Source organism: Nicotiana tabacum, chromosome 3 (genome assembly GCF_000715075.1).
Source record: "Nicotiana tabacum cultivar K326 chromosome 3, ASM71507v2, whole genome shotgun sequence".
In the NCBI taxonomy this organism is placed as follows: Eukaryota; Viridiplantae; Streptophyta; class Magnoliopsida; order Solanales; family Solanaceae; genus Nicotiana; species Nicotiana tabacum.
The window spans coordinates 208,755,572-208,778,452 of NC_134082.1; the positions used below are offsets into that span (position 1 = coordinate 208,755,572).

General features: G+C 36.0%; 3 protein-coding genes and 1 long non-coding RNA gene across 6 annotated transcripts; 2 read left to right on the forward strand and 2 right to left on the reverse strand.

The window, feature by feature from the left end:
• Positions 1–524: 524 nt before the first annotated feature.
• LOC107829948 (protein transport protein SEC13 homolog B) lies at positions 525–1,767 on the reverse strand. Its single transcript, XM_075250508.1, has one exon. It carries the CDS (start codon positions 1,708–1,710, stop codon positions 802–804), a length of 909 nt encoding a protein of 302 aa, XP_075106609.1. The 5' UTR covers positions 1,711–1,767; the 3' UTR covers positions 525–801.
• A 2,740-nt stretch (positions 1,768–4,507) lies between these two features.
• LOC107829947 (alpha-mannosidase 2) lies at positions 4,508–10,777 on the forward strand. The gene is made up of 4 exons (XM_016657422.2): positions 4,508–5,236; positions 5,660–5,809; positions 6,298–6,330; positions 7,416–10,777. The coding sequence occupies exons 1-4, from the start codon at positions 4,691–4,693 to the stop codon at positions 10,149–10,151; spliced, it is 3,465 nt and encodes a 1,154-aa protein (XP_016512908.2). The 5' UTR covers positions 4,508–4,690; the 3' UTR covers positions 10,152–10,777.
• Positions 10,778–16,177: 5,400 nt separating this feature from the next.
• LOC107829946 (protein NRT1/ PTR FAMILY 5.8-like) lies at positions 16,178–20,788 on the forward strand. Of its 3 annotated transcripts, XM_075250509.1 has the most exons (6): positions 16,178–16,261; positions 16,397–16,537; positions 16,942–17,117; positions 17,339–17,556; positions 18,974–19,497; positions 19,794–20,788. In XM_075250509.1, the coding sequence occupies exons 3-6, from the start codon at positions 17,063–17,065 to the stop codon at positions 20,611–20,613; spliced, it is 1,617 nt and encodes a 538-aa protein (XP_075106610.1). In that variant the 5' UTR covers positions 16,178–16,261; positions 16,397–16,537; positions 16,942–17,062; the 3' UTR covers positions 20,614–20,788. The 3 variants fall into 3 exon arrangements, with proteins under 3 accessions (XP_075106610.1, XP_075106611.1, XP_075106612.1); XM_075250510.1 differs by having other exon boundaries at positions 16,234–16,537; XM_075250511.1 differs by having other exon boundaries at positions 16,234–16,501.
• Positions 20,789–20,951: 163 nt separating this feature from the next.
• Positions 20,952–22,480, reverse strand: LOC142175453 (uncharacterized). Its single transcript, XR_012704513.1, has 3 exons — positions 22,377–22,480; positions 22,167–22,229; positions 20,952–21,257 (listed from the first exon to the last, which is right to left on the reverse strand). It is a non-coding gene; the product is annotated as an uncharacterized LOC142175453 (long non-coding RNA).
• Between the last annotated feature and the right edge of the window lie 401 nt (positions 22,481–22,881).

Below are 22,881 nucleotides of genomic sequence, written 5' to 3' on the forward strand. Positions count from 1 at the left end.
ACAACCTAGAATGAACAATGCATATATATATTTTTGAATTTTCTTTCAACGACCGAATTACGGTTTGATTACTATGACAGACATACCTTGTATTTTGACTGATAAGATCAAAAATACAAAAATGGGACGAACCACAAATGACTAGCAGTACAGGTCATGAAAAATTGAAAATTTGTACAGCGAGGTCACTAGTCACTATTTTTGTTTTCTTTTGGAGTGATTGTCCGTGAAGCAAAAATCACGTGCTTACAAAGTGTATAGGAAAAAATTGTACCAAAGATGCTTTTGCGCTCCTTGCCCCTTTCTAAACTTAAATCTTTTCAGTGCCACCTATAACTTTCTCGTTAGTTAATCCTAACGGTACTCCCAATATAATCCAACCCAGACAAACCCAAGCATATCATGTTGTGTTGCAACTAGTAAGAAAGATGAAAGTACGAGTCTTTTCTCTCGAGTTTTTCATATTTTTTATAATTTAAATTCGGGGAGAAGGGAAAGTAGCAATTTCACGGTAACAAGGGGCATTAGGAACAAAAATAACTTGCGGAATGTATTCAAAATGAAACATGATAAGGGCAATACAGTACAGGCCAGACAAGAAAAATGTATATGAGCTTCTACAATTTCAACTCCTAGCTTAAGTGAAACTGATCGTCACGCATACTGAATAAAAGAGAAGAATCAAATCAAAGTAAATAAAGAGTCCTCAATTAAAATGCTATCTCGCTCAGCTAGGAAAAAGGTCTGAATGGTAGAAAGAAAACACAAAAACTTAAATTCTATTACTTCCAAGTTCCAATTCTATTGGTCAACAGTGCTGGCCTGTTGCCACTCCCCATCAACAGCTTCTTTCCACAATGTGACATTGTTATCCCCAGCGGCAACTGCTAACAAGTTTCCGGTTAGAGACCATGAGACCCTCCAAACAGGAGTCTTGAAGTCTTTAAGAACCTTGCCCTCCCACTGATCTCCCTCCTTTGCCACAGTCCATATGACAACTGTACCATCCTCTGAAGCACTAGCAATTGTTGACTTCGGTAGTCCCAAGTTTGGTGCCCAGGCTACATCCCTCACCCAGTTAGTGTGCATCTGAAGTGCAGGGAAGCAATCCATCTTCCAAATGCCGTTATATAACTTCCAAACCTTCACAGTGTTATCACATCCACCAGATGCCAGCTTTTGAACAGGTTCAAGCGCACCTGAACCAACCAAAGCCCCTGGAGCCATTGATGGTGCCCATGAAACTGATGTTACCCCAACTGGATGAGCTTGGTCTATTCTCGTAGTGTCCCAACCACCATCTGACCTAGCAGTGTGCACTGAGATATTACCATCAGAAGAACCACAAGCCAAGCAAAGCCCAAGTTCATGAGGAGCCCATGAAATGGAGTTAACCGATGATTTGTGGTCACTAAAAACATGAGCTTGTGTCCACTCATTCTGATTGCCTTCCTTCCAGATTATTACCTTACCATCGTAGGAGCAGGAAGCAAGGATTGAGCCAAATTTAGGATGAGCCCAGGCAGCCTGCCAAACAGGACCAGTATGACCGCTCAAAGTAGCAAGGTGTTGTGAAGCAGCATTGTTGCTCACACCAGTTATTTTTATGGTGGTATCAGAAGATGCTGTAGCCACACGTTTTCCATAATAGTCCATAGTAACATCGTGAACTATGTCATTGTGACCGGTTTCAATCTTCTGTGCTGGCATTTTCCCTTGCCGCTACTGATATCTCAAAGCTCCTGCATTATCCAATTTTAGTATATATATCCGTTAGAAAGATAAAATTTTAAAGAGAGTTCTCTTCCCCACCATTATTTGGCTACGAAAATAAGAGATTCTTCAACCAAAGTCAGTTACAAAGCCTAACAATAGAAACGCAACTCAAGCAACTATACAAACTAAAATATACGTCGTAAATAAGAACATTCAGGTGAATTAATATTTGCAAATCCATTTTTAAAGAGAAGATAAGAGCTTTTTCATGCCATTATTTTAAGCTTGTTCATTTCAATACACCAGAGAAGAAGATAAAGGAGAAGCCTTCATTTGTCATAAACGCAGGCAGCACAAAGAAAAGACAAATGGTTTATCACTGAACATGTTATATTTTGAATAAGATAGGTAGGGGTTTTGGGGAGGATTACATAGGTGAAAAGTCACTAAAAGGCAAAAGCCGTAGATTTGAGGAGGCAGAGAATCTAAATCAAAGCAGATTAGCCAAAATATAAATCAGATTACGCATCCAATGAATTGATATATCAATACATGATATGGATAATGATTTGGGGAAAGACTGCAGCTTAACTCATAAGATCCTTTTAAAATAGTCAAAAGAGATTGTTAATTAGTCAACACATACATCAAGCCAACAAAATACACACAAAGCACTTTAAAAACTAAGATTAACTACTTAGTAAATAGTCTATGGGTCCGAAAGGTCAAATCCAAATCCTCTCCTCTAACCCAGTATTTTTCACGCTGTTCTCACCTATAATAAGTTAAGCTGCCCTGATTGGGGTTCCTAGTTTCAACGATAAATATTACAGTTGGCTTCTGCACTCTTTTGAACATAATACTCATAAGACAAAAATACTAAAATGACCATTGATTCAATCAAAGGTTATCGTGAAATATCAGCTAAGTTCATATACTCCTGAATAAAAAATAACTATGTAATCCACATAAGTCCTTCCCCTAAACCAATGATTACTGTTCAGAAAAGATAAACATGACATTCTTTCTAGAGACTGACTTCCAACCAAGGTTTATATACGCTTGAACTGTGGAAAAAAAAGTATGTCTATAGATTTAAAACAGTACATAGAAAAATTCCTTTCTGGCAAATAACCTACTTCAACCTACCTACACGTTCATCAACTGATTTGAACCTCTAACAATAAAGAAGTAGAAAACTAAGAACACACATATTTTGTACTGTTCTACTGGATCTATTGGGGAGTATTTTGCATAGCTTCCCAAGCTATGCTAGAAGAAGAAAAAGGTTCTTTTCTCTGAGGACAATACAATGGCATAACAGAATGATCCTAGGGCAACATTTAAAGAACAACTTTATTTTGCAGCAGATGCCGACGTCCCTTAAATTCCAGGCTTACATGAGCATCTCGTCTTGCCAGTACTAACTATATAGACAGATAGATATATAGTTATAGCGATTCCATCTCAAAAAATATCTATAGTTATAAAGAACATTCAAAGAGAAGCACTCAATCAATTAACACCAAGATACAATAAATTGCTCAGGGAGGGGCAAACAAACGGCTCCCGAGAACAAAATTGGGGTTCCCTGAGCTTCTCCATGCTCCATAAGATGTGTCTAACAACCAATTCACGGATCGCCGAATTCCAGATTACACATAGACACATAAGAATAGAAGAGGTAAAAATGATATCTATTGAATCGAAAAATACATGCCTAACTAGATCTGGGATTTCCGCGTGGATCTTAAACCGGGTCGACCCAAAACGAATAGAGCGAATGCGAAAAATTAGAACAGCACAGAGATGTAGCGAAAAGAATAATCATATCCAGATCTCAATGCAACCAGATTAAGTTGTTACCTGTATTCAAGCGCGATAGAGAGGAGAACTGCTATTTCGCCTCAAACCTGGAGAGAGATGATATTTAAGTGGTTTCTACTTCTAAAATGCTTTTACATCAAATCAACTCCCATGGGTTTTATTTATTTTATTTTATTTTATTTTATTTTTACTTTTTTGCGTTGGTTAATTAAGACAAATAATTGCAGTGTAAAATTCTGCATAAAATAGTTGGAGAGGTTAGAAAATGTAATTTTTATATGACTAATGCAAAATTCCATATAACTAATGAGTTGTTGAGGTAAAAATTAACTGAATTCACATTAAAAGTTGTGCATACATATTAATTTATGCAGAATAAAATTAGATAAAAAATACATTAGTTTGCAATATGGAGATTAAAGTACGTGCAGAAAAAAAATACCCTCAAATAGGTAATTCTCATATAACATGACAACCAAATAACCCACTAGAAGTCATTTGATTTACGAACAACATTATATGCATACATCGTAATATTACAAAATTAATAATCACTGAAATTCTTAATGCACATATAATGCGTTGTACTAGTACGTATATATTAGAAAAATTTACCATTTTACATCCGCCTTTAATTAAATAAAAAAGTAGAAGAATAAAACCAACTATATTTTTGTCATTTGGAATAATCCGTTCAACTCCACTATACTCGCATGACATAAGGTAGTAAAATTTATTTGCCCCAAATATTTAACTGTGAATGATCTTATAAAAATACAAAATAAAATAAAATCTTACAGTAATTGTTGTTTACAGTTATGAATATTTTAAAAGTATTTGAATAATCAAGGTAATGAAATTACCTTATTACGGTAAAAATAGTTGTAGTGTCATTATTTTAACACATTTTATTAAAAGAATTATTACAAAAGTATATTAATATATAGTTTCAACTTAATTAATTAAACAAGGATCGGTATGTGATCGTTGTCAAATGAGAAATATCAAAGTTTTCCTACTTTAGTTGGAAAAACAGCGCAAGTCTTCCTTCCCATCACACTGGAGTACTCAGTAGTTCCGATACTCTCCGATCACCCATATTACTCAGCAGATCTGAGTCCTCCGCCGCCGATCACCGCCCTTTAGCATGGCCTTCTCATCCCGCCGCGGCGGAGCTGGGTGGGCGCATTCACTCCTCCCCACCACCAAACCATCTCCTTCCCGACAAACTCGTAAATCTCGCAAACGAACCGCCCTCAGAGACTTCCTCCGCTCAAACTTCTTCACAATTGGCCTCTCTTTCTCTATCTTCGTCTTCCTTCTCATCATCTACAGCTACGGAGTTCCTAAACCCCTTCTCTCATCCCATTTCCGGGCTGCCCGAGCCCGATTTCCTCGGCCCAGAAAGCCCAGCTATCGTAAATCTCCAGGAAGCGACGCCGTTTCGGGTGCGGTTGTTGATATTACTACTAAAGGTTTGTATGATAAGATTCAGTTTAAGGATGAAGATGGTGGGGCCTGGAAGCAGGGTTGGAAGGTGACTTACAAAGGGGACGAGTGGGATTCTGAGAAATTGAAAATATTTGTGGTCCCACATTCACATAATGATCCTGGTTGGAAACTTACGGTTGAGGAATATTATGATAGACAGTCCAAGCACATCCTTGATACCCTTGTTGAAACGCTTCCAAAGGTAATTTCAGTGTTAAGATTAATTAGGCGTGGATTTAAGTTATATGCATTGACAATATAATTAATTTTTGTACACCATCAGTGTAATTTAACCTGTTATAAGAGGTTATTTACCATTTGTTCTATGTTATCAATCAATGCTGTTAAATAGTGTTACTTGCAGTTACCTTTTAAGTACCTGATTGTGTAAATATATTTTAATTGAGCTGATTTAAGTGTGTGTTTAGGCAATCATACCTTTCAAGAACCCCTTTATAATGTTGGAATGAAACTGGCCCAAATGGAGCAGAATGGATATGTCATATAACATGCCTTAACTAGTTTGGCATTGAGGCATATTAGTAGCGGTAGTTGTTGTTCATTGTTTATCATAGCTGTTGAATTGCTGAATGACTTTTTGGTTGTTGAATTCTGTTCCTTCTAGGACTCTCGGTGGAAATTTATATGGGAAGAGATGTCCTATCTGGAGAGATGGTGGAGGGATGCAACAGATGAAAAGAAAGAGGCATTCGCCAATCTAGTGAGGAATGGGCAGCTAGAAATTGTTGGAGGTGGTTGGGTGATGAATGATGAGGTAAACCTCCATGAGCGTCACATAGCTATGAAACAGTAGAACATTAGTTTTACGGCCAAATGAATTCTGAAGTTGATGCGTGAAAATCATATATTTTCTCTCTCTTGTTGGTTATTTTTGATAGTTCTTTCTGAGCATGAATATATTCAGGACTTGGTAAAATCAGGTCAAGCATGCGGTTCAAAGAACAAGTTTCCATGGTTTTAATATGGCAACTTATTCTGAGGGAGTCATGATTCTTCCTGTAATGAAATTCAAAGTGTAATTGCAGTGATAAATAGCTTTTCAGTGCATAAATTGGTTAAAATATTTAAAAGGAAATGCCATAATTAATAGAAAAATTCGTTCAAATACAGATATTAAATTGCTTTTGAAGGATTCAAATTTGTTTTGAGTAATCCTGTAAACAGCATTTGGAAATGGAGCTTTTGGCAATCTTATGTCATTATGGTTGACTTACGGCCTTTCATCTTTTTCTTTGTCTGCAGGCTAATTCACATTACTTCGCAATCATTGAACAGGTAAGCAAGAGGCTTTTCTTTTAATCGTCACTGCCTTAGTTATCTATGCAAATTTGCTGTATCATGCAGTAATGATTGTATCTATAAATGAAAAAGAGGATATTGTATCTTCCTTTTGGTTGTAGTTGTGGAATTTTGCTTATGATTTGTAATTATGACAGATTAGAACAGAACACTATTAGAAATCGAGAATATTTCTTTAATTTAGGGAAGTGCTATGGTGGTTTTTGTCCTCTAAGTATAATTCTAGATTTGTTTTCAATGTTGTTGTGGACCTTGTGGTGAATGCTGATTGTTGGAATACTTGACACATGGAGTAAGTGGTTTATGTCGTTATACTTTTGTATTTCAGGTAACTCTCAAATGATTAATAATGTTAGGAACCGTAAAAAGCTTGTGAGCATGCTAAATTTGGTACTCTTGTGATTGATAGTTAGCTCAGTTTGTGAAAATTAATGAGATATCAAACACTCATAAAGGCCACATGCTATTGCATTAGAACTGGTATATTTTACTTTTCATATAATTATCAAAAGATTACGTCTTATATATAAAAGAGTCATAGCTAAAATCTTAAAATTCATCCAATCTTTTTCTCTAGTAAATATGTTATAGGAAATTTCGTCTAGAGTTATTAAATATTGGCTGTAACTGGAATGTATCTTGCGTGGAAATTTGTTAAATCGATTTCACTATTTGAGATTATTAACCTAAAGGGGGTATTAATTATTAAAGGTCAACTGAATCTTTGGCATATAGGTACATGCTGATTTCCGCATCGTGATAGTTTCACATTACATAGATATTATGTCGTTTGACTAACAATCAAAAGAAGATTTGATGTCATTTAACTCTAGTTAGCCTGCGAGATTGTTGCAAATTTCTTTGCCAATCTAACCTGATTTAAATTAGATCTACCGATTGGATAAAGTAGTTTTTCTCCCATCCTTGTTTTGCATGTTTTGGTGCTTATTCTGTTTTCTTCTTAATGCATGATGGTCTCTTATTCGTATGCTTCTCATTCTGTTATGTACTTCTCTTCAATATTCGCTAATGTAGATCTTGGTTTTTGCATTCATGTTCAGATTACAGAAGGAAATATGTGGTTGAATGAGACTATAGGTGTAATTCCTAAAAATTCTTGGTCTATTGATCCTTTTGGTTATTCACCAACTATGGCATATCTTTTGCGGCGTATGGGTTTCGAGAACATGCTTATACAGAGAACTCATTATGAGTTGAAAAAGGAACTTGCTTTATACCAGAATTTGGAATACGTGTGGCGGCAGAGCTGGGATGCTGAAGAAAGAACTGATATTTTTGTCCATATGATGCCATTTTATTCCTATGATATTCCACATACTTGTGGGCCTGAGCCTGCAATTTGTTGTCAGTTTGACTTTGCTCGAATGTATGGGTTTCCCTATGAACGATGTCCTTGGGGAGAAAATCCTGAAGAGACCACCCCGGAAAATGTGAAGGAAAGAGCACTTAAACTATTAGATCAGTATAGAAAGAAATCAACACTATATCGAACAAATACACTTCTTGTTCCCCTCGGTGATGATTTCCGATATGTCAGTGTTGATGAAGCAGAAGCTCAGTTTCGGAATTACCAACTGCTGTTTGATTATATCAATTCTAACCCTAGCTTGAATGCAGAGGCAAAGTTTGGTACTTTAGATGATTATTTCCGAACGCTGCGCGATGAGGCTGAAAGAATAAACTATTCTCGTCCGCATGAGATTGGTTCTGGTGAGATTGGAGGTTTTCCTTCTCTGTCAGGTGATTTCTTCACTTATTCTGACAGGCAACAGGATTACTGGAGTGGCTATTATGTCTCCAGGCCTTTCTTCAAGGCAGTTGATCGTGTTTTGGAGCATAACCTTCGCAGCGCCGAAATGTTGATGGCTTTCCTATTAGGATACTGCCAGAGAGCACAGTGTGAAAAATTGCCTACTGGATTTTCCTACAAGTTGACTGCAGCGAGAAGGAACTTGGCACTTTTTCAGCATCATGATGGGGTCACTGGTACTGCCAAGGACCATGTGGTGCAGGACTACGGGACACGGATGCACATGGCTCTGCAAGACCTTCAAATTTTTATGTCTAAGGCTATTGAGGTGTTGTTGGGGATCCGCCATGAGAAAAATGACCAACATCCTTCTCAGTTTGAACCAGCACAGGTAAGATCTAAATATGATGCCCAACCAGTGGTTAAAGTCATTAGTGCTCGTGAAGGAACTGTTCAGACTGTGGTCCTTTTTAATCCATCAGAGCAGACAAGAAATGAAGTTGTCATGGTCACTGTTGAGAGGCCGGATGTAACAATCTTGGACTCAAACTGGACATGTATTAAAAGCCAGATATCTCCAGAATTGTCACATGATAAGGAAAAAACTTTTTCGAGAAGGCATCGTGTCTACTGGAAAGCTTCAGTACCTGCCATGGGATTGCAAACGTATTATGTTGCTAATGGATTTGCTGGATGTGAGAAGGCCATACCTGCACAACTTAGAATATTAGTGCCGTCTGGAAATTTCTCCTGCCCTGCACCATACACTTGCTCAAAGTTGGACAGCAATGAAGCAGCAATCCAGAATGAACATCTGACAGTAACCTTCAGTACCAAGTTTGGCTTGTTGCAGAAAGTAAGCCATAGTGATGGTAGACAAAATGTTATAGATGAAGAAATTGATATGTACTCTAGCTCAGGTGGAGCCTACCTGTTCAAACCGGAGGGTGAGGCTGAGCCAATCATACAAGCTGGTGGGATAATGGTTGTCTCGGAGGGCCATTTGGTACAGGAGGTCTATTCTTACCCAATGACAGCATGGGACAAGTCTCCAATTTCCCACAGTACCCGTATATATAATGGTCATAATACCATACAGGAACACATTATTGAGAAGGAGTATCATGTTGAGCTTCTTGGTCATGAATTCAATGACAGGGAATTGATAGTTAGGTACAAGACTGATATCGAGAACAAAAGGATCTTCCATTCTGATCTAAATGGATTTCAGATGAGCCGTAGAGAAACCTATGATAAGATCCCTACACAGGGCAACTATTATCCAATGCCTTCCCTTGCATTTATGCAAGGACCAAGTGGATATCGCTTCTCAGTCCACACTCGGCAGTCTTTGGGTGTTGCAAGTCTCAAGGATGGATGGTTGGAGATAATGCTTGACAGGAGATTGGTAAGGGATGATGGACGTGGTCTAGGCCAAGCAGTGATGGATAACCGCGCAATGAATGTTGTTTTCCATATTCTTTTGGAGTCTAATATTACAGCAGCTGCAAACCACACTACAGGTCCTCATCCCCTACATCCTTCCCTTTTATCGCATTTGGTTGGTGCCCACCTAAACTATCCTCTTCATGTATTCATTGCTAAGAAGTCTGAAGAAATCTCTGTACAGCCACCCCCTAGGTCCTTTTCTCCCCTGGCAGCTTCTTTACCATGTGACTTGCATATTGTCAACTTCAAGGTTCCTCGCCCTCTCAAGTATACCCAACAACAACTTGAAGAGCCTAGATTTGTCCTAGTCTTTCAGAGACGTCATTGGGATTCTTCTTACTGTCGAAAGGGCAGGTCAGAATGTTCAAGTGTAGCTGATGTGCCCGTTAATCTGTTTGACATGTTCAAGAGCCTAGCTGTGTTGAATGCAAAGGCTACTTCTTTAAATCTTTTGCATGACGATGCAGAGATGCTTGGTTATAGTGACCATTTTGGAGATGGAGCTCATGACGGGCATGTCCTCATTTCCCCAATGGAGATACAGGCTTATAAATTGGAACTAAGGCCCCACCAGTGAAGGTAGAGCACTTGTATATTTTTCCCCCAACTGAAGCTGAATTAGGGCGTGCTAGTGTAAGGGCCACCACTGCAACTCTTTTTCCAAATTATAACTGGATTCATCTACTGTAATTTGGAAAGATGAAGGTAGAAATTCTGACAGTTGTGGTTTGCCTAGTGGGTTTTTTGACATTGCCAGTTGAGCCTGAGGGCCTGGGAAGTATTCTTGCTGTAACAGCTACTTCAGAAAATATGCAGAGAACTTTACCAAAGCTGCTGGTGTTGACAGTATATCTCATCACATAAAAGGAGGAGTGCATTGCACATGGTTCTCTTCCAGGAATGTGTTAAAGTTTGCGGGATTAGAATGTTCAGGTAATTTTGAATCAGATAGGATAGAAATTGAGGTTGTTTAGAATACAAAGTTATTTTGTTATTATGCTAATGATGGCATTGCTTGTTGTCCAAATGAGTCGTGAAACACAATTGTCTAAGAAGGATCCCTTAGGAAGTAAATGGCAGCATGCTGGGATGGAAATGTTGTGTTTCTCACTTACATTCTAGCTTACCTTTCATAAACTTGATATCATGTATATTAAGAATATCAGCGCATCTCGTTTATTGATTCGGCAATATTCCACTTCACACAAATATGTAGCAGACGGACTCAACATATAACATCAAACTTCTAAGATAAATGCTCGTCGAATTTTCCTCCGAGCACACTGATGAATCTCGGGGCAAGTGCGTAGATAGCCATTCTCAGGAATGTTATTTAGAGATTAGCTAGTATTTATTGTCTTGAAATTTTAAACTAAAAATCTTTAAGGGGTATTATCACTTTTATTCCGCTCCAGAGACTATTTACATTCGATAGTCGAAAAAATGTTTAAAAATAACATACATAATGTATATATATACTAAAAGTATATAATTTTTTGGCTATTATTTTGAGAGTGGTTATACAATGTCATTTTCCCAAAATCTTCGGGACACGTTTGTTCCTGAAAAATTGAATTGTAAAACTGAAATTCAAGACTCATTGGCTAATTCTTAAATAGCAGTTATTATAGTGGTTACGTTGTGTCATTTCTACATGAATCTTTAACAAATATGGGCTAGCTCTATCTATTTCTCTCTCTATCTATATATACATAGAGAGAGGGACCATTCAAAAATAATTTTTTCTATTTCCTATTATGCATGAATTGCTATTTGCTAAGATGATCTCTTAGTCCGTCTGCGCCCTGTAATAAGCTTGTAATTATATTTATTGTATATCACATTAATTTTTAAGAAAGCTGATGTTGATTTTATAGATTCATCTACGTCTACTATATTTTGGCAACTTATGGCTCATGTTTTGCTCGTTATTTGAATCTGGAAATTACTTGCCATAAGTAAGCAGTTCAATTTAAATGAAGCTTTTGCATTTTGAAGATTTTCAAGCATTAACATCTACTGCATCTTTTCTTTTGAATTTATCTTTTTTAGTATTATCTTGAATATATTTTCTAATATTACCTACAGTTAAATTAATTAAACTCATAGTCCAATAGTATCACAGAAATGAATTTTTGGGAACTATTTAATTAAGAATTTAAGAGTTTGAAGAATTCTAAAACCTCTTAAAAAGCGGTAACAGAATGCTTTACACAAGTCAATCCCAATCACAATGCAACCTCCTTCTTCTTCTTCACCCCCCCCCCCCCCCGATTCCAACGAGATTGCATGCAAAACGGAGAAACTAACTGGTACCGGCTGAAACTCCACTTTTTCATCTCGTATTTTTCTGCAGACGGCTTAATTCGTAAAGGAAAGTAATTTAATTACATCTCTTACTTTTTCATTTTGGTCTTAGATTTATAATCATCGAGATTACCGACGAGCTAGCGTCTAATCGGAGAATTTCCGCCGACGAGCTTCTAATTGGCCCTTTGCATTCCCGCCGGCCGCCTCCTTTGCGTGATTAAAGTTTAAATCAGGTGTGTTTATGCCTTTACATAAACTATACTTTCAACATGTTAAGTTATTGCTATTAATTAAACAGCGGCAGATTTAGAACTTTTTAGTACAACTGTGCAGTACACTATACATTTGCGACGTACAAAACCGATTGCCACTGAATCACTGATATTGAATTGAAATGAGTAAATATTAAATAAAGATACATTAATAGGCTTCTGTTTATTGTCCATAAAACCATTGATGGTCTACTAACCATTTACGCAATTTCTTATTTTGGTGCCCTCTACTTTATATCCATACATCTTTTTAGGAAACGTACGACGTTCAATTTTGTGTGTCATTACTCTGAGTTTGGACCATATATGCACCATTATGCGATAAATGGAGCTTGCAACTTTATATTATTGTTTAATGCATGCAAGAAAGGAGATGCACTTACACATAATAAAAAGTTTGTAACTCTTATCTATATATCACATCAATAAATAAAAGGGTAGCTCGGTGCACTAAGCTCGTGCTATGAGCGAGGTCCGGGGAAGGGCTAGACTATAAGGGATCGTTTGATAGGAGGTATTAGAAAAAATAATGCAAGCAGCAGCTCTATGCATTACTAATACATCCTACTTTGCATTATCCTATGCATAAGTAATGCATAGAAAACCATGGCATTAGTAATACCAAGGCTATTAATGCATGCAATGCATGATTAAAGATAAAATTGTCCTTAAAGTCCCTTAAAGCTAGAGAATATGGAGGACATTATTGTAAACAATTATTTTTCTTAAAAATTATGCAATGCATTATAATTTTAATATACCACATCAAACAATAGATAAGAAATAATATCTCCATAACTAATGCTTGCACTACTAACACATGCATTATTAATACACCTTATTCCTCACTATTCTTATACACCCTACCAAACGACCCCTAAGGATTTATTCTACGCAACCTTACCCTGCATTTCTGCAAGAGATTATTTCCACGGCTTGAACCCGTGACCTCTGGGTCACATGACATTAACTTAATCAGTTACGCGAAGGCTCCTTCTATATCGCAATAAATGTTTTGTAAAATGGTGCATATATGGCATTGGCGTCACAAATTTAGATGACTACACATTGGGCTAAATGTGATTAGCTCGTTCAGAATATTCGGAAGGTTAAACGTTTTGGTCTTGAACTTGATTTGCTTATGGGGGTTTCTAAGCACTAAGCAAAGGAAAAGTGGAGTCAAAAGGACAAAAAAGGAAGTGAATTCCATATCACCAAACCACCACCACTTCACTGCCAATTGGAGCAATTTCATTACTCATTCACCACTAAATAAAATATTTTTAACTCTTTGTTCTTTGTATCTTGGAGATGAAAACCTTTTCTTCTCGATGTTGTCATTGTAGCATCTTTATGTCAACATTCTCTTCTTTTGTTCCTAAAAAAAGGATATTGCGTCACATAGATTAGCTGATGATCTGGATCAAATATTGAAGGGACCTGAAGTACTATTATTGCAGTCGTTGCTTTTTAATTATAAGTATTGGAAATATGTTACAATGGAGCATAAGGGATGATTTAAAAAGAATTCATTTAGTTGACCTTAGCAAGCTACTTTTAAGATTCAGATTTTTATTTATTATCAGATCATATAAGATAAGGAGCTTATGTTGCTTGATCACGCCCAACTATGCCTTATAAAAAGGACTAAGTAGTCGTTGCAAATATAATCCGATTTACAAGTCCGGAGTCGAATCCCATAGAGAACTAAGGTTTAGCTACAACTGTTCACTATCACCAAGAAGACAAGTTCGAATAATTTCTAAGTTATAAATATTAAGATTCTTATGTCTAACTAATTAACTAAAAAATTAAAATAGTAAATTAACGACTAAAGATACTAAGGATCGGAGACAAGATTAATAAGGTCTAGAGTTGTGATTTCACCAATTGTCGAAATCCTTCCAGCTACGCCTCATATAACTTCGTCTAAGTATTTTCTATCGATCGTGAGTACTTCGGGTGTTGTAATTCTCTTCCGAGCAAATAAAACAATATACTAGACGTACTCTTCCGAACTACGCTAGCTAGCACTAGTTTACCGCTACTAAGATCGCACCAATATTTCATTATTCCTAATCCCACCTTTAAACCCTTCGTATTGATTCCTCACATACGTTAAGAGTGATGTTGTTCAACAACTACCTAAGTATGTACCCTTTCCCAAGCAATACATAATAAATAGGCACAGTCAATTGATGACCATTCAATCAACAGACATAAGCATGTAGTTGAACAAGTAAAGAAATTCAAAGGCTAAATTATATTCAAACTTAACAAGAATTCAACCTCCAAAAGGTTCTATCAAAGTCCTAAATAATAAATTAGCTACTCATAGTAGTATGTGAAAATATAATACTAAAATTCATAACCAACAATAGAAAACCGGAAGAAGAAAGGAAAAAACTCGTGGTTGAATCTTCCTCCTTACTCCTAGTGTATTCTTGCCTCCATAAGTGTTGTATTCTTGCCTCCATAGATGTTGTGTAACCCTAAAGTAGTGTCTCATCCTCTAAAGTTACTTAGGATGTATTTATATGACCTAAGGTAGGGTGAAGGGCCGTCCAAAGCAATCCAAAATCGAATAGGAGAATTGGAGGGCACGTCTGCCTTCACGCAACGCACGACCATAGGCGCGGACTTAACTTTTGCAATTTTTCAATTCGGGAAGCGATCCGTGCCTTTGCTTTGCTTCACTGTTTTGTGCCTTCATTTTTCTTCTTTTTCGCGTCCATTCTCGTGCCACGCACGAGATTGGACGAGTTCCCAATTCTTTCCATCTCTTCCTTTTTGTGTCAAATTGTCATCTTTTGATAATTTATTATCCAAACTCGTTCCTACGCATAAGAAACACATTAACATGCAAATTTACTCAAAAATATATATTTTTCATCATTTATCATTGTTCGGACACGGGTGTGGATCTACATATTGAATTAATTATCACTTTAATTTTCGAATTTTAGGATACAGATCAACGTCACTCTTAAATGAACAATAATTATTGTGTAATTATAATTTGTTTTTTTGCTTGTTAGTTTAATTAAATATTCATGAGCTTACCTGTTACTACTTAATTTCATTGACAATGTACATTTTTGAGAATTCAACACGAGTTCGACAATATATTTTAAAAAAATATGAGTTCTTTCCTCTGTTATAGTTGTAAGTTTTAATGCATACTGCGTACGTGGTAATGTTTATCAGTTTGTTCCAATGAACATTCACAAGCTGCACATTTTACCTACTTGATGCCTTGCGTGGTTTTGGTCTCATTCAGCACCTAAGGCACACAAATCAAAGTTTGGGCGTAACGGTGCTGTAAAGCATATATAGTACTTTTCTACTTAAGGAAACTTTTTTTTCTTCTAAAACTTTTACATAGTAAAAATAAATTAAATCTCTTCCTTAGTTGGCCTTCGTAACACTAATTTCTTTTAGGTTTTTTATGTTCATCTCTCGTATTTTTAATTTAAAAATAAATTCTGCGAAAGCCTATCTTCTACGTTTTCTTTTGAACGTTTTGTTATGTTCCCAACACACAATTTTCAGGGAAACAAAAATTTGATTTTTCAATTTAGGGAGAAAAAAAGAAAGAATAACACACATACGAAAAGGATTGTTCTTACTTCTTAGGGTTAAACCATAATCTATTTGTAAAGAAAACGCCAAATTCCGTTAAACTCGAAGTTATAGCAGTCATGTTTTCCTGTTTATAATTGAATAGATTGTTTCCGTATTTATCCAATTTGCAGTAAGTAGTAAATATATGTTTCTGAACCATATTACCTGGCAAGTTTTAAGGTAATCCAAGTGGTTGCAACTGCCATATGTCAAAGCACAGTAAGCATTAATACGCAACATCATGAAACTAACATACGTTTGGGAGTCAGAAATGTTATGAGCTTTTTTGCATGAAGACACAAATAAAAGTATCTATAATTAAACGTCACGACACTGCCAACTTAAAACGTGGAATGCTATATAATGTATGCTTTTTAGACTTACAAAAATTCATCAACAACTTTGCTAAAAGGAAATTTAGTGATTGTCCACTGTTCCATTTTAAAGTCTTTTATAAAAGTTCATTATCTTACTACTCAAAGTAACTTCTTTCATTTTTTTTTAGTATAGCCATAGTTTCTGAGCCAACTTATATTTTTGAATATTATATTCTTTTACAAATTTTTCTTATTAATATATGACGATTTGATGTACGAAGTATACGATATTTATGCAGGAAAAGAGTGTGATATAGGCATTCTATTTTGTTGTAAACATCAAGTACAAGTTGATTTCACGACTCGCTTCCGTAACTTATAGGTCACGCGAAGATAACTTTACTGTTAGTTCGAGATCCCCTTCTTTCTTATCGATATAGGTACGACAAATTTTTGTCTACCAAGATTTGAAGTAAATCAGAAAAGATCAAGATTTTTTTTATTCTTTATATTGACAATATCGGAGTCAGTTTGCTTTCATTTCTGAGTACTATTTAACAAATATTTAGTAATTGTATCTTATCAACGTGCGACAAAAATCATAACTTTTTTTTTCCTATGCTACATATCATAACACTTGAGTGCTTTTGGTCTAGTGTTCCATAATACGTCTCTAAAAAATTAAAGTTGCTTGTCTTACTTACTGAAAGAGACTTACCTTCTTTTTTCTACTTATAAATCACTATATATGTTGTTAATTGCCTTGTTGGAATTGAGCCAATCTGAATATAAAGACATCATTTGAGTACGGCACTATATTAATACTGTGTGTTTGTTTGTGTAGCACTGACTGAAATACTAAGAGCAGATCGATGAAAGCAACAATAACATATTATTAACCTCGCTCTCCTCTCCAATCCCTCCTTTTGTTTCAACTTATAAGATCATTCTTTCTAAATCACCTCATGGCTGGCGGACAAAGTCGGTCAAGTCTCAACAAACCATGTATTCTCCTCATAGGTAATTTAATCTTCAGTTTGTTCCTAGATTTTAATCTCCTCTTACTTCGCTGTCACCAGGATGTCACGGTTGGAGCCGTGAAAATTGCCATATTGTAGTTCGGCTCTTTTTCGATACGAAAACTTAGTGCATCGGACTGTTTTTTTGCTTCGTAATTCTCGCCATAAACTTATCTTTCATTCTTGCATATTTACATATTGGACGTGTTTTGTATTTGGCAGTGATAGCGGGAATGGAGAGGTTTGCATTTAAAGGGGTGGCGTCAAACTTAGTGACATATCTAACAGATGTGGCCAAAATGAGTAATTCAGCGGCGGCAAAGAAGGTTAACAATTGGTGTGGTATTACGTCTATGCTTCCACTCCTTGTTGCTCCATTAGCTGATTCTTATTTGGACCGTTACACCACTGTACTGGCTTCTTCCTCTCTCTATGTTGCCGTAAGTACTTTCCGTTCTTTACATTTCTACAACACCAGTAAGGTATCAGTGGAGAAACTAGGAATTTACTCGAGGGTATTTAAATTTAAAGGAAGTGAAAAAAATTCCGATAAAGGGCGTTCAATATGTGTTATATACCTCTAAAACGTAATATTTTATCTATATACATAGTGTAATTTTTCGACGAATGGTGGTCAAAATTTTTGTGTAATAAAGTATTTAGTTCTTGATAAGGAGGAAACTTCTAGTCTAACACGGGTCTAAAATTGTGTTAGGTTGCCAGTTTGAATCTCATAAAACGTGATATTCTTGTAATTTTTTATCCTCTTATTATAATTTTTAGTTTCTCTTCTGTATGTCCATTAATTTTTAAAAAATCCAAACATCTCAGTGATAAATAAAGTAGACATTTCTCAAACTAATTGCACTCCTTCAAACTATATGTTAGGAGCTATCCTGGCTATACCTAATATAGTATATTCTTTTTATTAGGGAACTAGTGTCTATGTCAATTAAATTAGGTGTGATTTTTTTTGGTCAAAGACGGGAAAAAAATTTGATCTTCGAAAAGATTACTTTTTGCCACTATTGAGGAAGAAAAAAAAAATTATGCTGATTCTGTTGCGTATTTGGGTGTGACTAGTGTTAAATTAGTGGATTATCTACACGTTGATCATTAGCAAAAGCCACGGTGGACCGTGGATGTGCAGCCTGAGTCATCACCCACCTTTTTTCATATGTAGAGCGCAATAACGTTGCATTAATAACCTAAATCTTGCACGTAATAAATGTATCTTTATCAAAGTTTTTTTTTTAAAAGTATGTATACAGTTTTAAGTTTGTTTTTGTCAACTCATTTACGTACATTATTGCTGTTTCAGGTGTGACTTATTGTATCAGCGCATTTATTATGTCTTCCCAGTGCATAATGCATAAAGATTTAATTTTGCCACTTCTCAGTTTTCATTTTTTCTGAGAATAATTACTGTTATAAACAGTTGATTTGAAATAGTTTGTTTTGTCCTCTAAACAAGGGCAACCCGGTGCACTAAGTTCCCGCTATGCGCGGCATCCGGGGAAGAGCCGGATCACAAAGGCCTATCGTGCGCAGCCTTACCCTGCATTTCTACGGCCCGAACTCGTGACCTCCTGGTCACATGACAACAATTTTACTCCTTGTTTCGTCCAAGGAGTAAAATTTTAAAACTATCGTACGTTGAACCTCAGTTCTTGGTTATTCTTGAATACTTACAATTTAGTATTGCTGGCGGTTAATGAAAGACATTTAACATTAACAAATGTAGTACAAAAGTTGCAGTTTCCTAGCAGCATATGACCAGCAGATTAGTACTATACTATATTATAGTGACATCTAAAAGGAGATATTAACAATAACTCTCTTTGACAAAACAATCAGGGTCTTTTAGCTTTGACATCATTGGCATTACAATGGCCATGGACTAATTCAGCTGACAAATCTGGCTTCTGTTCATCCTTATCATGGTCTCTGAATTTAATTTCACTTGGCCAAGCCGGTTACAACCCGTCATTGCAAGCTTTCGGAGCAGACCAATTTGACGATGATGAAGAACTGCCGAGCAGTAAAAATGATCAAAGTTCAAAGAAGAAAAGTTCCTTTTTTCAATGGTGGTATTTTGGTATATGTTGTGGCAGCCTGCTCGGCGTATCAATCATGTCTTATATACAGGACACATTAGGATGGGGCTTGGGTTTCGCCATTCCTTCAATTGCAATGGCAATATCAGTTATAGTCTTCAGATTTGGGAATCGATTTTATACACACAAAGATGGAGAAATTATTCATATCAAGTCATTGGGAGATCATATCGTTAAAGCTGTTAAAGCAGCTACCTCAAGATTGACCTGTGGTGAGATTGCTGTTCCAACATATACTAACAAGTCAAATGTCGTTGAGATCGAGTAAGTATTTCTGTAAATATTTTTTTTGCGAGTTCAAAATTCTACGCACGGATAATACAAAATATATAAATTTCTTGGCCGAGTGACCAGTGGCGGAGCCACCTTATAATATACTGTGTAGGAAAACATACACTGTGTAGTTTGGTAAAATAAATAAATTATATGTATATATATTATGTATTGACTCTCCTTAATTTCCTGGTATGTTTACTTTTATATATTTTGACACCCCTTAACGAAAATTCTGGCTCCGCCACTGCGAGTGACGCTCCTTATGGCTGATTTTTGGTTCATAGACTCGAAGATAGACCGCTCTGCCAACAAGATTCAGGGAGCAAAGATGGTGCGGACAGAAAATCGGAGAATGGGATCAATTTTGTTAAAATTCTAAAAGTGGTATTGCCTCTAATGCCAGTGTGGACTCTACTTCTGATGTTTGCAGTGATTTTTCAACAGCCTGCAACATTCTTTACTAAGCAAGGTGTGACAATGAAGAGAAACATAGGAAACAATTTCCGAATTCCACCAGCTGCGCTTCAGAGTTCAATCACCATATCTATAATTCTGCTTATGCCACTGTACGACACGTTCTTCATTCCGTTCGTTCGTGTTTTCACACGAAACGAAAAGGGTATCACTGTGATGCAGAGAATGGGAATAGGGATGTTTCTTTCAGTAATAGCAATGATAATTGCAGCTGTTACTGAAAGAAAAAGACTTGATATCAGCAGAAATTTGGTAACTTCTTCAGAAACTGTGCCAATGAGTATATTTTGGTTGCTCCCTCAATACATTCTGTTGGGAATTTCGGATATATTTACAGTTGTTGGTATGCAAGAGTTCTTTTATTCTGAAGTTCCGACAAATATGAGAACTTTAGGCATTGCTCTATATACTAGTGTTTTTGGGTGTGGTAGTTTTTTCAGCTCATTCCTTATATCCGTGATCGAAAATTTGACAAGTACAAGAGGAGCAAAGCAGAATTGGTTCTCTGATGACATGAGAAAAGCCCGTTTCGACAACTATTATTGGTTTCTGGCTTTGTCAAGTGCAGCAAGTTTTTTATTGTTCATGGTTTTCTGTCGATTTTACAGAAGCAGGACTATAACTGATTAGATTATTGGTAGTGACCGTAAGTTGGCAGATAGCTTGTTATTGTCGACTGATGTATTTTGTGATGTGAGTGACATAATGACATTCATTTCTAGGAGAAATCGAAGGTTCTGCACTTATTGTAAATCATCAAAAATTGTATATAAATTAAGATAAATTTTGGAGTTCTTATTTGTCACGACCCATTTTCTGAATAAGCCGGGACCGGCACTCGATCACTAAACATGACCGAGCAGATCATTTCTACTTATCAAATCTACTATAATCTCACTCTGCTTATTAAATCTATTATAATCTCAAACTTTATATGCCACAAGGCACTAATGTAACCAAATACTTTTAAATAATTTAAATATCTAAAATAAACCAACTTCAAAACTTTATTCGTAGTAATCAATAAAATGCTGCTAAGTTATTATCAAAAATATCTGAATCTTAACCCAACGACTATGTCTATGAAGCCTCTACTGATAAACTGACGCACTGATCAGGACATGAGATTTCCTGGTCAGTTCTCTAAGTAACAAAGAAATAACTAAATAAAGATCACTCTAAGGAATACTCCACGAACAAAAGCGGAGCTCACCAATAGCACTGGAAGAGAAGGAAATCCTAACTCGTTGCCTGCTCGCCTGCAAATCCAGTTCCTACGTTGTACCGCAGACCAACATAAGTTCCCAAAAGAGAACGTCAGTACCATCCATTGTACTCAGTGAGTCTCAACAACAGGGAGTGAAACTTTAATAACATATACATTATGAGCAAAGGTTCTAAATGCATGTAAAACATAAAGCTTATAAGAATAATTCTAAAATAATTGCATAATAGCAGTTCATGAATATTCTAAAAGAAATTCTTTTCTTTTTCTTACTTATAAAAAAAATACTTCACTTTATACTTTGGGAGTTCCAACTATCCTAACTTAATTCTGTCTCAGTCACCGTGTGATCGGCACGAGTTCGATCCCAACCTGATCGAATAGGCCCAATCCACGAGGTGCCACTCGCTTCATGGTTCTCAGCGCTCATGTCTCATACCTTAGCATGGCTAAGTAAATTCTCAGCAACGAGACCCTCGGCTTGTGTGCTCCCTACTTTGGCACAAATAGTTTCAGGAAGTCAACGTCTTGGTCAGGACCCTAGGCCTGGACGATGACTCCTTCTCAGAATAAAGGATACTCCCCAAAAATCTTTTCTTTCTAAAACTTCTTATTGTGACTTTTCAAGTCTAAATCTTTTATACATACTCATACTGGTATCCTTAAATGTAAGACATGACATAAGAATGAAATAAACATTCAAAAGTATTTATAAAGGTTCTTGATCCTTCATGAGTTTTCAACATGAAAATGGCATATAAGAATAACATAAAAATCTGAAATTTATGCACATAGATCCAAATAATCATCTAAACTTTAGCTAGAAAATAATTCTAAGCTAATAGGTACTTACTACTCCCATTAAGTATATATTAACTCTTTTATGCAATTCATCAAACACCTTGTGTGCGTGCTTTTGTGAGTTAAACCACTTTAGTAAAGGGTTATATCAACTCACCTCAATACTCCTTGAGCCAATACGTAGACCCCAATCCAATTTATACCCATCAAACAATTGATTCTACAACAAACAGTGCATTTTAATTAATTTCAAAGTTTCACACCTAAACATGGGATTTACTGTTGATACAGAGAAGGAAGGGAATTAACTATTCAATTCTTACCTATTACTACTGTAGGGTAATTGACAACAAGAAATTTTATATACCTGAGTGCAAGAATTAATGAATTGTAAAGAACCCTAGAAATTGGATTGTCTACGTGAATGGTCGCTGGAACTTATTGCTTCGGCCCTTAGTCTAATTATTGAATTGTTGCTTTATATTTCTTTGAAACCCACTTCCTTTGCCCCCTTTTTGTGCCAGGCTTTAAGCCATTTTCCTTATCTTACGTCCAACCTATTCTATGGGCTTTAAGCCCAATTTTAAGTCTTTTACTTTTTTTTTTTAACTTAACTAATAATTAATGATACCCACTTTTAATAAGTAATAATATTAAAATTATTAATATTTTTCTAATTGTATATCCAATTATTTAAGTGTGTGTAGACACACACACACACACACACACACACACACACATATATATATATATATATATATATTCACTATAGGCAAGAAAATAATAATAATAATAATTTAATTATATAATTAACGTGTCTCGAAACTTTTATTAATATAAGGAGCGTTACATTATTGACTGTGACATTCTTT

Excerpts from the sequence above, each read along its gene's own strand:
- LOC107829948 (XM_075250508.1), bottom strand. The coding sequence starts at position 1,710 with ATGCCAGCACAGAAGATTGAAACCGGTCACAATGACATAGTTCACGAT.
- LOC107829947 (XM_016657422.2), top strand. The coding sequence starts at position 4,691 with ATGGCCTTCTCATCCCGCCGCGGCGGAGCTGGGTGGGCGCATTCACTC. Across the intron at positions 5,810-6,297 it reads GTTGGGTGATGAATGATGAG|GCTAATTCACATTACTTCGC; the intron begins GTAAACCTCCAT and ends CTTTGTCTGCAG. Across the intron at positions 6,331-7,415 it reads ACTTCGCAATCATTGAACAG|ATTACAGAAGGAAATATGTG; the intron begins GTAAGCAAGAGG and ends ATTCATGTTCAG.
- LOC107829946 (XM_075250509.1), top strand. The coding sequence starts at position 17,063 with ATGGCTGGCGGACAAAGTCGGTCAAGTCTCAACAAACCATGTATTCTC. Across the intron at positions 17,557-18,973 it reads CTTCCTCTCTCTATGTTGCC|GGTCTTTTAGCTTTGACATC; the intron begins GTAAGTACTTTC and ends CAAAACAATCAG. Across the intron at positions 19,498-19,793 it reads TCAAATGTCGTTGAGATCGA|ACTCGAAGATAGACCGCTCT; the intron begins GTAAGTATTTCT and ends TTTGGTTCATAG.